Source organism: Hydra viridissima, unplaced genomic scaffold, assembly GCF_058129835.1.
Source record: "Hydra viridissima isolate aposymbiotic clone 2 unplaced genomic scaffold, HvirCarnegie_v1 scaffold_2, whole genome shotgun sequence".
Lineage (NCBI taxonomy): Eukaryota > Metazoa > Cnidaria > Hydrozoa > Anthoathecata > Hydridae > Hydra > Hydra viridissima.
The window spans coordinates 2,265,105-2,279,597 of record NW_028324301.1 but is presented as its reverse complement, the minus strand read 5'-3'; the positions used below and the strand labels follow the sequence as shown (position 1 = coordinate 2,279,597).

At 27.9% G+C, this 14,493-nt stretch overlaps 2 protein-coding genes across 4 annotated transcripts; both read right to left on the bottom strand.

The window, feature by feature from the left end:
- Positions 1–375: 375 nt before the first annotated feature.
- On the bottom strand, positions 376–10,094 carry LOC145183040 (protein phosphatase methylesterase 1-like). Of its 3 annotated transcripts, none has more exons than XM_090077070.1 (17): positions 9,895–10,094; positions 9,449–9,557; positions 8,310–8,397; positions 8,129–8,221; positions 7,750–7,807; positions 6,962–7,013; positions 6,715–6,780; positions 4,650–4,732; positions 4,291–4,381; positions 3,987–4,052; positions 3,776–3,878; positions 3,640–3,694; positions 3,479–3,544; positions 3,277–3,321; positions 3,139–3,203; positions 2,994–3,061; positions 376–646 (listed from the first exon to the last, which is right to left on the bottom strand). In XM_090077070.1, the coding sequence occupies exons 2-17, from the start codon at positions 9,550–9,552 to the stop codon at positions 628–630; spliced, it is 1,122 nt and encodes a 373-aa protein (XP_089933196.1). In that variant the 5' UTR covers positions 9,553–9,557; positions 9,895–10,094; the 3' UTR covers positions 376–627. The 3 variants fall into 3 exon arrangements, 2 of the variants coding, with proteins under 2 accessions (XP_089933196.1, XP_089933195.1); XR_016449415.1 differs by lacking the exon at positions 9,895–10,094 and adding an exon at positions 2,794–2,920 and having other exon boundaries at positions 575–646; positions 9,449–9,678; XM_090077069.1 differs by lacking the exon at positions 9,895–10,094 and having other exon boundaries at positions 9,449–9,678.
- Positions 10,053–11,309, bottom strand: LOC145194612 (mortality factor 4-like protein 1). Its single transcript, XM_080072283.2, has 2 exons — positions 11,014–11,309; positions 10,053–10,695 (listed from the first exon to the last, which is right to left on the bottom strand). The coding sequence occupies exons 1-2, from the start codon at positions 11,250–11,252 to the stop codon at positions 10,053–10,055; spliced, it is 882 nt and encodes a 293-aa protein (XP_079928409.2). The 5' UTR covers positions 11,253–11,309.
- Positions 11,310–14,493: the final 3,184 nt, after the last annotated feature.

Genomic DNA, 14,493 nt, shown 5'->3' with positions numbered 1-14,493 from the left:
ATAAGGAAAACAATTTTAATTTAAAAAAAAGGATCTGTTGAAAATTAAAAAAATTTCACAAGTTTTCATATTAATTCTGACAATATCCAAAGAAAAAATAACCACTATTATCAGGTATTATCAGGTAAATAACCCCCGTTACCAGGTACGTTATCGAGGTGTTAAAAAATGTTTAACATTAAAGACTACTGAAATCTTTAAACACAAAATTCTATTTTTCTTAAAAATAGAAAAAGTGGACAACTGTGGCTCTTCTCCTGTGGTCTTCATACCATAAAGTTATTGGAGATAATGTTAAATTTATATATTTAAGATTTATCTCCGACTTTTATAGATGGAAATGTTAAATTAAAATACTCTACAAAAGAAAACAAATTTAGAAATATAAAATTTACTTGTGTTTTCAAAATAGCGAACAATAATTACTTAATGGTCACAAACAGTTTCTCAAAAGGACTTCATTGTCTTCAAGCATTTTCAACATGGCATGTTGAATAACTTTTCTCAAAAGCTTTAATCAAATATCACCAAAACCACCATGCAGTGCTTTTTTAATATCAATTGATTGCTGAATTCACAATTTTAAAAAGCTTTACCAAAATTCAAGTGGTAATGGTTTAGCTGCTTTTAACATTCTGGCATGTGCCTAAAAGATATAAGAACTCTAATTATGGTTTAATGTTATTTTTACAAACATTCTTAGGACAAAGTTAAAAAAAAAAAAAATTTGATTTGAAAGTTAATTCTAAATATAATATTTATGTACTTTTTAACAACTTAAATTCTTTTTACTGATTTGAGAAAATTGTTAAGTAATGAAATTCAAAGATTAAAAAAAAACTTTGGATAAGATTTTTAAAATAAACAGTATAACAATTGTTATTGCCAAATTATATTGATTCTGATAATTTATTGACCTGTAAATCCAAGTTAGTTTATTATACTTTTGTTGTAGCTGTCTAATAACACTTTAAATTAAAATTAACCTAATTTGTATTATCCTTTTGACAGTATTTTGTTTCCTGCTGTAATAAGCATTCAGCATGCAAAGAAACACAACAATCTTGAAATAAAGGGGGGATGTTTACAGTTCTGAAACATTAATGCCATCAAGTTTATGTTCAACAAAGATGTTAGCAGTGCTCAGACTGTCCACAACACATTGTTGATAGACTGAAGTTATTAATCAGTCTTTATGTTCAATATAGAGTAGTGGCTGAATACAGTTATTGGCACCAATACTTCCTACAATGACCTACAGCTCTGGCATGATTTAAACAATTATAAGAAATATGATCACCAAGTTACTAACGCAGACAATAAAGATTTGAAAAGCATTTGTTTTAATTGAATAGTATGAAGTATTTTCTGAGTGCTCTTACTTTGGGTAGAGATGGAGACAGCCCAACAAAAACCTGAATCAGACTTAAGGGAAAATTCATGAACTGGTTGGAGAGAGACCATTCCTTTCTTAAGGAATCATAAACACATTTAGATAATTTAATAATATATTCTTTTTCTGTAAGTCAATCTGTCAATGTCCAATCTCTTTTTTTAAAATCTTCTTTTTCTAGCACACAAACTTTTTTTTTTTAAATTTGACAAGGTTTTTTCAATTTATCATTGGTACTTAAAGAGAAAAAGTTATCTTTAAAAATCTTATCAAGATTCTTTAAGGGCAGTAAGATCTCAGTAAGATACAATTCATAAGACAATCTAGTTCTAATCCTGGACTGCTACCTTTAAAACATAATGGAAGCACTGGACATTTGGTGTACATTTAAAAAACCTCTGCAGACTGTCAGAAGAGATTTTTTTTCTGACCTGTCCAATTTCAAGTGATATTTAAACTTGGGATATATTGAGGTTTTGTAAAAAAACCATCATTTTTTTTATTCAACAGGTCATTCTACAGGTTATATTTTAATAGATGAACGAGTAGAAAACTTTTATATTGGAGGAGTTAAAAACTCCTCCAATATAAAAGTTTTCCACTCTTAAATTAACTCTCCATGCTCTATGCTTGGAGAATTGCCTGCATCTGAGTAACAAGCTCCAAATTATAATGTCCCAAGCAACATTCAATGAAAAAAGTGAAATAAAAACTTCAAATATTACAGTACTTAAATTATACCTCATTTAATAAAAATTATAGGAATGTGCTTCTCTCTCCCTAACTATTGTTAATATAACTTGTAATTACTAAAGTAAAAAGCATAATTCATTTTAAGCTTAAAGTCTAAATCATTTAAAGCATTAAGAAAGGCTTCCAAATGGATAAAAAAAAACTGTAACTTTAAGATTTTATGTACATTTTATCAAGGGCTGCAATTACTCAATTGGATCACATTTAATAAAAAAAATTGTGGAATTCCCTTCTCCCATTCATAATAAATATGTCAGTATGTAATGAAAATATATTGCTTCAGGTTTTAACCAAATAAAAAATTTGTGCAAACTCATTTATTAACCAGTTTTTTATTCTGACAAACCGTAAAATTGTTATTGAGAGCTCTTTATGACATGGAGAATGTAACAATAAAAAAATTAAAGCATGTTTGATCTATTCAACATTTTATCTGGAATGTAAACCTTTGTTAACTATAAATCTACAATTTAAATACTGCTCAGCATTTTTCTTCTGCAGCTGGAAATAATTTTTCCATAAGAGGCAAATAAAATGTTTTTGCTAATTAAGTTTTTGTTAGTTAAACTTAATTGTACATTTGTTGTTTAAACCTTTTTCTATATTACCCCAAGTTAAAAGTTTGCATACCATAATATATTACTAACATCTTTGTGATAGAACTTCTCAACTTTCATTTTCATCACTGGACTCTCATTTCAATACTGTATTTTTCAGTTAGTTGGCGATTACCATTTAACAGATGAAATGGGTTTTCTTCATATTTTATCTAACCTAAATTGTTTTGATGATTATTTTAACTGAAGTGCAATTTAAAATGATAGAAACTAATAATTTGAAAATAAACCTAGGGAACGATCCTTTCATTGAAGTGAGTTGCTGACGAACTAAAAAACCAGCAATAATCTCTGCAACCTGCAAAAAAGAAACACAAATAGAAACAAAACTTTTATATTTTTTTAAAAGTGCAATCAACTAAAAGCAGCATTTACTTTATCAGGAGCATCTTCATGAACCATATGGCCACATTTCGCTAACACTTGCATTTGGAATTTGCCTAAATTTATATAAATACTTTAATACTTTGGTATTGTAATTTTTCCAAAAGGGTTAAAAGAGTATTTGTAAACCTTGCATCTGTCCGATTGTGAGTGCTTTATCAAGGCGATCGATACCTAAAGTTGTTAAAGTGATTAAATTGATAAATGATTTATTGATTGATCAAAGACTTGTGTCTTTGACTACTGATTGTGTAACAACTCAAAATTTACTAAAGCAAGAACAAAATTAAAATAAACTTATCTTTGGAAATTTTTGAAAAAAACAACATACCAGCTAATATAAGCAGCTTTGGTGTTGAACAAGACAAAAACAATGAAGACATATTCTCAAACCAACCTTATTAAAAAAAACCATTAAATAGATAAAAACTAGATTAGATAACATAGCCGTTAGTTAAACAGATTATTAAAATTTTATATACATTTCTGTACCTTTCCAAAATGGTTCTGTCTGCTTGAGATCTATTCTCCACTCATAAACATGAGTCTGAAAATTACACCAAAAGCATTGTTATCATTTAGCTCCCTGATTGTGTTTAGTAGAAGCTTTAAAATCTAAAAGCATTACCTCTTTTGTTTCTTCATGAAGCTCACTGCTTGGTTCTTCTTCTTCAGCCTCAGCTATTGTGCCAGAGAGAGAAGAACCCTCAAAAGAACTAACTGCTTCCCTTCTAAAAATATTTTATATCTTAGTGTCAATCATTGTTTAGAAAAAATAGTTGATATCTTAATATCAGCCATTATTTAGAAAAAGTTTAGATTTGTAGACAAAAACTTACTGTTTGATTTGTCCAGGCATGGAAACTCTTGCTGACTCAATATTTCGTAGGGTACCAGATCTCAAACTTTAAATTAGGATAAGCAGTTCAAAATGTAAAATAAAAATAATAATAATAATAATAATAATAATAATAATAATAATAATAATAATAATAATAATAATAATAATAATAATAATTAATAATAATAATAATAATAATAATAATAATAATAATAATAATAATAATAATAATAATAATAATAATAATAATAATAATAATAATAATAATAATAATAATAATAAGGAAAGTATTGAACAGAAACCTCCATTCAATAGCTTGTTGAATAGATTTAAATGTTTGAGGGCGGCTTCGCAGAAAACTCTGCATTGAAGAAAGAGCATCAAGAGCTGTCCCTAAAAAAACATAAATATAAAAAAATCTTTAAAAAATTAAGATATTCAATGATTTAGTTGGTAAATAAATTAATTGTAGTTGGTAAACTATTTTTTGGTTGCACCTAAGAAGGTTTTTTAAATTTTTTAAAAATTTATTTAAAAAAAAAAAAGGAAAAGATAAAAATTATCATTTCTAAGTTTGTTTTTTTTTAAAAAAAAAAAACACCTTTGAACTTCACCCAGCTAAAAAAGTAAATTTGAAAAATTAAGAAAATAAATCTATTACCTTCAACGACGTCAATAACAGCTAAACCAACAAGTGGTATGAGCTCTTTAACTGCAACATGAACTGCTATTGCTCCACCCATGCTGCAAATAAAATCTCAAAATCAAACTTACCTTTGGAAAGTATTTTTAAAAACTAGTTTCAAGGTTTTTTCTTATAAAGTAAATCTGAAAGTTTTTTTTAGGAAAGAAAAATTCCTTTTGGAAATATTCTTTAGTTTACTACTTGAACAATCAATTAATATAAAATTATTATTCAATAAATATTTAATATATAAATGTTTAATATACCTTCAACAAACAATTAATATAGTGACTGTTGATATATACAAGCTCTCTAAACTTATAACTGTATCAAGGTCATAAAAGCTTATTTTTAACCAAGTTACATATGTATATTTAGAAAAGAATTTCTCAAAGGAAAAAAAAAAAATTTTATTGATGGAGATTAATAAAATTTTTAAAACTTGATTTTTTTATAGGAATTTTTTACCAAAACAAAAAAAAGGAGTACTAGGATAGTTTTCAAATATATCAACCCCCTGACCCAAACAAATATATCAACCCCCTGACCCAAACAAATATATCAACCCCCTGACCCAAACAAATATATTAACCCCTGACCCAAACAAATATATTAACCCCTGACCCAAATAAAATACATTTATATTGCTGAAAAAGTATCTTGCATCTGGATCTAGAGAGACTAGATCCAGCTACAAGATACTTTTTCACATGACTTAGCAAAAAAGCACAATCACTTTGAATTTGGTACATGTAATAAAAGTACATGTAATAAAAGTAACTTATCATTAATCATATAAAAAATACTAACACAAGAATATTGAGCTGCAATATTATCAAAGACTTTTTTAAATCTTATTTTGAAGAGTTATTTACCAATCCAGAAGCTAGTCTTTAATAGAAAAGAATCTAGGACTTTGCTAAGAAAGAATCACTTTATTTTGACGCTGATTCTTTTATATACTGCATTGAGCTCTTTACTTCATAGATACTTGTACTGCATAGAACTTCTTTATTTGATTTGATTATACATCATTTCTTTCACACACAAAAAAAAAGATTCTGAAAAAAATGCGAGAGGGTAAGTATAAATGCCTAAAATTAACATTGTTATGGGTACAAATGATGTTATGGTGATATATGTTGTCAGCATGTTTTTATTCATTTTAATTTTTCAAATTATATTGTAGTTGCAGCATTTGCAACTTTTCTTTTTTTTAATTAAAAATTATTATTAGTTTATGCAGCAAAATGTTGAAATTATTTATAGCTGTGAGCCAGTAAAAGTACTTATCATGAATAAAAGTAAAATATCATGAATTATTAATTTAATTGATTATCATTTTCTTGGTGGTAAACATAAGTTAAGTACTTTATAGTGTGGGAATATACTATGGTGTACCACTTGCAACCTGCAGATATTTTACACTTAAACCTGATGTCAGTATTATCAATAGCAAAAGCATAAAAACTTAATTCATTTATCAAAATATTAATTATTAAATTTACTTATCAAATTTTTAAAAACTCTCTAACTGCTCTTCCAAAGTTTTATTTCTAACTAGTCATATATGTTGTGGCAGTGATCTGTGTTCAAGTCAAAACACTGTGTTTTTGATCAACACAGCTATGTGCAACAACCAAGAAACTCGTGAAAGGCCAGTACTGCTGAAATTCAAAGCAAATTTATTTTTACATAAACTGCCATATCTAAGTAGTTGTTACAAATAGACCAAATATCAGCATTGGTATACACCTAGCTAACTATTGACAAATCAGATTTCAGCTGAACTAGCATAATTTCACACTGTTTATTTGAACATAACAGAAATGTTTTACAGCAAATAACTTGTGATATTTTATTCAAACAAATCACTATCTAAATTGAACAAAAAAATATCTGGATGATCTTTTTGAAGTTTCTTTTTACTTTAAGAGGTTTTTATAAAACAACTTTATTTTATTACTTTGTTTTCAGAGATTAGACCATGTCAACTTTTCTTTAAAAGGTTTTTTTTCAAACTTCTTAGAACATTCATTACCTATGACCAAGCAGAACAATTGAAGGTATCTCTTTGTAAAATGCAATAACAATATCAGCAACATCTCTAAATTAATAAAAATTATTATCATTTAAGATCAAACAGAAGAATTTAAAAAAAACTCCTAAACAACAGCTAATTGAAAATATAAGGATGAGTATTTTTAAACTTCTACTTTTAAGCAATACTATCGGATATCTATAGACTTACAAGATCCAAAGCCCTTTTAGCAAAAAGATAAACTTACTGAGCAAGAACCTCAGCGGCCATATTTAAATCATCACTTGTAAAGGTAGAACCTAAAAAACAATCCACAAAAAAAAAAAAAAAAAACTGGAGTAAGTGCTTATTTTCTTTGTCTTTTAATAGCTTAGAAAAGCTTAACAATCTCAAAAAGGTAGATTGTTGTTAACTTATCTCAAGTTTCCTTTTTGCAGTTGTTAATATTGTGAGTAAAATGAGGCGAGTACGTCCAATGGTGGAAACTTTGTCCATGGGCAGTATATTTTAAGTTTTGACCAATAACTCATTGAAAATATTTTTTTTTAAACTAAATTTTTATCATAGGGAGGTTAATTCTGTATTGTATAACATAAAGTACAAATGTGCTGATGCTAAATGTATTCAGTCAGTACTAAAATATTGGCAGACCCAGAATTTTTGTTTTTGACAAGTTTTGTCAAAAAAGTAAGAAGTTATTGTAAAAAGCTCAAGCTTGGACAACCCTCCAAGAGATAACTTTGTCAACAGTCTGGGGTAATTTTTAAAAATAATTTTATAAAAAAATATTTCAGAAGGTTAGTTTGGGTGTTGCCCTTTTATTACAATGAGTTTTAGTGACAAATTTAGACATTTTAAGTGGTGCAATTAATGACATTTCGGGGATTTTATTATTGGAGCCACCTCAATTTATGGTAATTCATAAACTTACTTTAAAATTGTAAACATGAGAAACATGAGGTATAAGATATGAGGTTAATTGAACACTGTTAAACCTCTCATGTAATACTTAAAAATAAGCAATCTATTTCTTACCATGACCTCTAAAATCAATAGCCATAATTTGGCACTCACATATTGAATGAACATGCTTCTAAACATAATAATACAGACTTTTCCAGTTTTTAGCAAAAACTGTACATTGCTAAATGATTTTAGGGTACTTTAATTACAAATACTCAATTTACCTTAATTACACATAAATAATTAAATGAAATAATTAAACCTACACCAAAAGTAACCTACAAATAAACAACTAAATCATCATAAACATACGAGAAATTTAGTGTTGTTGTCCATTTTTATCAAAATTAAAAAAAAACTAAATCAAAATAAAATATTGAAATGTATTTTAGACAATTAGAAAAAAGCTTTAGATACTTATCTTCTAGTCATCAATAAGTAATCCACTTACTGTAAATAAAGCCCATGAAAGTGCAGAATGTCCACCACCATGAAGAAGAAGCAGCAGTGGGCCAGTGCATCCTCGCAAATACACACTAAAATGCTAAAATATAGTAAGTGAAGCTTTTTCTCTGAATAAAAGTTTTAAGAAATTGTAAGAAAAAAACAAGAACTACTTAGAAAATAATTACATTTTCCCTGACATTCACTACTTTGTGTTCATCAAAAAACTCTGTCCATGATAGTTCTGTGTAGTCCTTATTTTTCCGCTTTGGAATTCTAAATTAAAATAAAAAAAAAAACAACTTAGTACATGTAAATAAGCCAAGTACATTAATTAGATAATCTACGCTGATTCTCTGAATGAAATGCATTCTTCGATTTTTATTATTGGGAGTTTTAAAACCAGTTTCTTTTAATAAATTCATGTAAATGTTACTATTTTAACACATTTTTTAATTACTGCTAAGACATGAAAGATTTCTCTTTTATATCTAGTGTTTCTTGGCTGAAAGATTTTTTAATTCATTGAAAATGTCAAGCAAATGTCAATCAAAAATGTCAAATGTCTTTATTTTGTTTCATTTTAAACTGCTTAAGAGAACTTTAAGGTAAGTATGCTCTATCCAAAACCAAAAGATAGGTTCTTATGCTTCAAAAATAGAGACATTGATACAATAACAAACAATATTCAGAAAGTTGAAAAGGGTTTGAGGATGAAGAAATGGAAATGAGATTGAATGAAAAGCCATCTCAAACCTTCAAATTTTTGCAGAAAAATTATTGCCCCAGTAATTCATTTAAAAGGGATTCATTTAAAAGAGATTGATTTCAAAGCAAGAAAAATGGGTGACTCTTAAAACCAAGAGACGTTGAAAGCTGAAACCAAGAGAAGTTGAGTAAAGTCTTTTGACATTACTCAACTTCTCTTGGCTTTTTTTTTTGTCCTAAAATATTCACAAGAGATTGTAGCCTCTGAACATCATTTGTTTAGGTAAAAAATGCTAAAAGGCTTTCTGAGCATCATTTTCAATCTTTCGAAGTTCTTGAAAAGTAGCTTGATGAAATGATCACTAAAAGATGAAGATTTCTTAATTGAACTTCAATTGTAGAGTCTGTTTGTTGCCAAACAAAAAGACTAAGAACAAGAGTTGTGCAGGGAAATAATAATAGCTTGTAATCTTTGACAATATGATAGCTTGATAGCTATAAAATGATAGCTTGTAATCTTTGAATGAAAGTTATTTTGTTTCTTTAAAATAAACTTTTTTGAGCAAAAAAAAATTAATGAACTTTTTAAATAGATATCTATAAAAAACAAACTACATACAAGCCAGAAAAACGAGATTTCTGCCCACTTGATCTGTCAGTAGATAATTGGTTTGGCAAAGGTGGAAGCATTTTTTTTAAAACTTCACGTTGTAAAGAAGACATAATTGCTAAATTATAGCAATTTATTTAAACTAAGAAAACAAATGCACACAATTATGTAAAACACAATTTTTGTTCCTCTTTTTAACATTTTAGAAAAATGATTACAATTGTAAAATCAAAGCTAATATACAATCTTAATCTTTTAATAAAAGCTAATAACACAATGCAATAAATCAATCAGATAAAACAGATAAATTTCTTTTTTATTACTTGTTCTTAAGCACTATTAAAAAGAGTAAAAAAAAAAAGAACTTTTTTTGACCTTTGTATTAGCTTTTATACACAAATACTAATAAAAATTAATATATTTTCCTGTAGAATCATATTAGCAGTAGAATTTACCTGTAATGTTTTTACATCTTTATTTCCTAATAAATACAGATATTTTCAGGTACTAAGAAAATAAAGAACCTCTTTACATTACATTTAAACTTTTAAGAATATAAGAATAAAAAGTTGAAATATCAATAAATAAAGCTATAAAAGATTATAATTTAAATTTAGAAAGCACATCGCCGTTGATAATCTGGAGTAGAGTTTTCATACTCAGCAACAAAAAAGTCTTCAGAATTCTTCATCATAAAATCTAGAAACTCGTGTATATGTAGTACAACAAATTCCATACTACTTTCATCAAGACAGCTATATGATAGCACATTACCTAACATTATACATAGTCGTAACAAATGCTCACAACCATATAACTCACAGAGAGGCTTATTTGGGTAATCCTTTAATAAATCACTGTATTGTGTTCTTTCAAATTTATAAAGGAGTTGAGAGCCTAGCATAACATCAAAGTACTCACATAGCCCATTGCAGACTTCAACTAATGAACTGTGATTTTTTACATCATTATTTTTTTCCAATTTAAATTTCAAATACTTTTCTGTTATATCTTTTACTGAAAAACCTGGTGGTTTGGGTAAAGGAACTAATTGTCTTTGACGGGTAACAAAATCACAATCATCTAAAAGATATCGGCGTAAATCTTGTGGAACAATAACTTTAACATCTAGCTTTTGCACATATGATGGCTCAGATTCTGCATTAGCCCCTCTGCCTTTACGCTTTTTGGATTGTGTTGAGCCTTCATCTTTTTTTTCATCTTTTGCGCTTTTACTCCTGCCCTTCTTGGCATTACTAAAAAGATAGAACGTTAATTAATAGAGAAATTAAATTTTTATTGTTATAAGAAATTTGAAAAATTTATTTACTTCTGTTGAATGACGCTAAAAATTTGACAATGAGGAAAATGGTTAAAATAATTGAATGTTTTATGCAAAAATATTTAATTCATGGACATGAGGTCACTACATACACAAAATTAAAAAAAGGCTCTCTCTAAAATCTTTACATAGACAACCATACTGTTGACAGAGAATTGTAAAGCCTTTAAAATGATGCATTAAAAATAGCATGAATTGTATTTAATGTACACACAGTTAAAATATTTCAAACCTATGATGATGCTTGAGTTCTTTTTGCTTTTTTAATCCTTCTTCATTGTATTTCATAACACGACTCTCAGCGGCCCATTCATCCCATTTAACATTCCAACCAGCATAATGAACAAGATATTTTGTAACACGATCTTTTGTTCTTGTTTTTACTATCTTAGCTTCATAGAGTAATGGACCATGATAGCACAAAACCTTTTCACCATCAACAAACTTTTTTTTTTCATTAGCAGGTGCCATGATATATAGTTATTTGGCTTTAGATTTTAAATAATTCATTGTAGAGTAATAGTTGAAAAATGAATCAATCTTTTTTTTTAATAAAATTATGAAACAAAAATTCACATAAAATTTTACAGATAGCTAGTTTTTTGGGTGATAGATAGCTTTTTGGGTGATAGCTAGTTTTTTGGGTGATAGATAGCTTTTTGGGTGATAGCTAGTTTTTTGGGTGATAGCTAGTGATTTGGGTATCAATTTTTTTTTTTGTATGAGAAAAATTTAAAAAAATTTGCACCCAGTTAATTTGCTATTAAATCTTAGATAACAAATCTAAAATCATTTTATCTATAGTTAAGGGACATTAAAATCCATCTAAGAATATGAAAATGTATTTGTTAATAAATGAACTGCAATCATAGTTAATAAGATAAAAATTTCTTTATTACATTGAAGAGTTAAATAAAATTAGCAAGCGAAAACCTACGGCTAAAATATACTGATAAAGACAGCTAAAATTTTAGTAAATGTCCTAACCAAAGTAAATGTTATTTTAATTCTGAAATTAAGATTAAAAAGTTACTGGTAAAATGGAAGACAAAGAAAACGGTTTTCAGTTTAGTCAGATAAAGATTTAAAATATATTAAGAACTCATTTTTTGTGAAGAAAAAAACCACACAAATATTAAAAACTGTTGGGAAATATGATTTAGAGCAGGACTTATACATTTATTTCTTATTTACTAGCAAAAGAACTTAACATATAACGTGGTAAATACAAAATATTTGTTAACAAAAAGCGTCGAAAAAAGATTTCTTTCAGTCTTTGCAATAAATAGACTTGGGAAGTGGGTGCCGTAAAATAGAATAACCGTCTCACCCTCCTCTTACCTCTCTCCTCTAGATAAGGTTTATAATTGAAATCAAAATTTCAAAACTCTTTTTCATTTTCTTTAATAGTTAAATTCCAATTAGCTTTTTTTCGTTTTTTTTTTTTTGTTTTTTTTTTTATTTAATGATTGTAACTTTTTGATTCAAGTTTTACTATTTATAAAATTTCATTATATTCTTACTTAAAAATAACGAAATTGTAAATTAGTGAATATCCGGGTCCCGATAAGAACCAAACTCTACCCGACCGAACAGGAATCTGACCCCTGATTACCCGATTGAGCATTACCCAATAGTATTTATTTCATCTAGTGTTTGAAAATTTCAATAATCAACCCAATGCCTCGGGTAATAAAGTTTTAAGTAAGTGACCTTTATCGGTTCTATCGGTATCCAAACCCGACAAGAAACCGATAATCCATTACAAAAAAGGTACTCTCGTGTGGTAGTAAAGAAAACAGGGACGAGGGAGTCAGATTCGAGAGTAGAAAGTTTTTGGAAGGGATGGAGTCGAGAGCTGAAATAAAAATCTATTTCTGACCCTTTTTTTTTTTAATTTCAAAATGACAATAAACCAGATTGATGGAAGTACAATTAGCTAAAATGTTTTATTACTTATTGCTACATTTCTTTTTTTTTACAATATCTGTTTAGAAACATGCGTAATTGTAACTACTGTACATGGATTTCAATTTAGCAATCATTTAAAAAGGCACAACCGTCAAATAAATTGTATACTTACTCTGCCCCAAAATACTGTTCCAATTTCTGTAAAATACATGTACGTGTGTGAATCACATGTGTGTGCGTGAACTTATGTATGTGTTTAAATTTTTTATTCAATAAAAATAAAAAAGAAGATTTATTCATTTAAAACAATAAACAGCCCGGTTGATATTTCAAAATCAATATTTAGAGCGATGGGCAACTTTCCTTCATTCATTAAATGATCTTTAGCTATATGTGGCTACTTGTATTTGTTTCCTTTATTTGCTTTCAGTGTTTCAATCATAAAGCTTTGAAGTTCCAAAAAAACTTTGCGCAATGCGTCTCTAGGCAACATCTGAAAAGTTTCCTTAACAACATTCACAATCTCATCAATATTCGACGGATTTAAGCACTTTGTACAGCACGGAAGTAACCCAAATCTAGAATGTTCATGTCAGGACTTTTGGGAGGTTGAAAAGTTAATTATTCATGAAGTTTTTTTCTAGTTGCATATGAAACAAAAATCTAAATCATTTTCTAAAATATAAAACTTTAAGTTGAATCTTGTTGAACGAAAATTGGTTTACTTTTCTCAATCCGATTACCAGACCACTTCGACTTGATTACTAGGCCACTTTGACTTGATGAAGCACTTTTTCAATCAAAACTTTTCGATACTCATTTTTATCTACTACTACTGCAGTTGAAACCATTGTGCCTTTTTCGAAAAATTTTTTTTTGTTTCTTTTTACTGATTCTTATTTAATGAATAACCAAAATCCAATTTTCCCATCATACCATTCATTTTTGGAACGATCGTGCAACTGCTGAAAGAAATAACCTTTGTGATGAATCTTTTTAACTCAACTTGCCGATGTGATGATGATGTGGCTCTGGTTCTTCAGGCTTTTCGTAATATGGACTTAAGTAAAACCATTTCTTAAAACCGTTTCTATGAACAATATCGATTCTAATATTTCAGTCTTCGAAAAATTGCGAATGACAGAAAATAAGAGCAATTCTTTCATTTTTATTTTCAGCACGAATATCTGCAATTCATAAAGATTGCATCCAAAAATTTTTAATTCATAAAAGTAATAGTTTTAATGAATAAAAAATTAAAAAAAAAAAAATAAAAATAAGTTGTAAATTTTCAATAATCCGGGACTTAAAATAGAAATTAGATCAGTGTTTGGGGACAGAGGGATTATGAACTTTATTTTGCAAATTTATTTCTTTGTTCGCAAACTGCGTAAAATTAAAGGGGACACGAGCTTAACTTGACTAATTCCTGTTAAATATTTTTTTGATTAGCAGTACTAGTGAGGCATCAACTGTGGAACGCAGGAAAGTAAAAAAACTGACAATATCAAAATTCGGTTACCTAAGTGAGGTCTTTTTGATGGGTTATCAAGTCAGTTAACTGCAGGGTGAAGACTTGGCGAATAAAAACATGTCAATCGTAATAAATTGTAAATCCTTTCTCTTTATTACTCGAATTTAATTCAATAAATTTAAATTTGAACTTAGATCAACGATCTGTACAAAATTAAAATATAAGACTCGTAATCGTATGCAACTCAAATTTTTTTTTTCATCAGGAGAATAATAATCAGAGAATACTTTTACAGTACGATAGAAAAAAAACTCACCAAATAAAATT

Bases quoted from the DNA above. Each gene is read 5' to 3' on its own strand.
- LOC145183040 (XM_090077070.1), bottom strand. From the start codon at position 9,552: ATGTCTTCTTTACAACGTGAAGTTTTAAAAAAAATGCTTCCACCTTTG. The intron at 4,733-6,714 runs GTAATGAATGTT...TTTTATTTGCAG, and splicing joins ATTGTTCTGCTTGGTCATAG to CATGGGTGGAGCAATAGCAG. The intron at 3,695-3,775 runs GTAATGCTTTTA...TGTAATTTTCAG, and splicing joins TTCATGAAGAAACAAAAGAG to ACTCATGTTTATGAGTGGAG.
- LOC145194612 (XM_080072283.2), bottom strand. From the start codon at position 11,252: ATGGCACCTGCTAATGAAAAAAAAAAGTTTGTTGATGGTGAAAAGGTT. The intron at 10,696-11,013 runs GTTTGAAATATT...CTATCTTTTTAG, and splicing joins GAACTCAAGCATCATCATAG to TAATGCCAAGAAGGGCAGGA.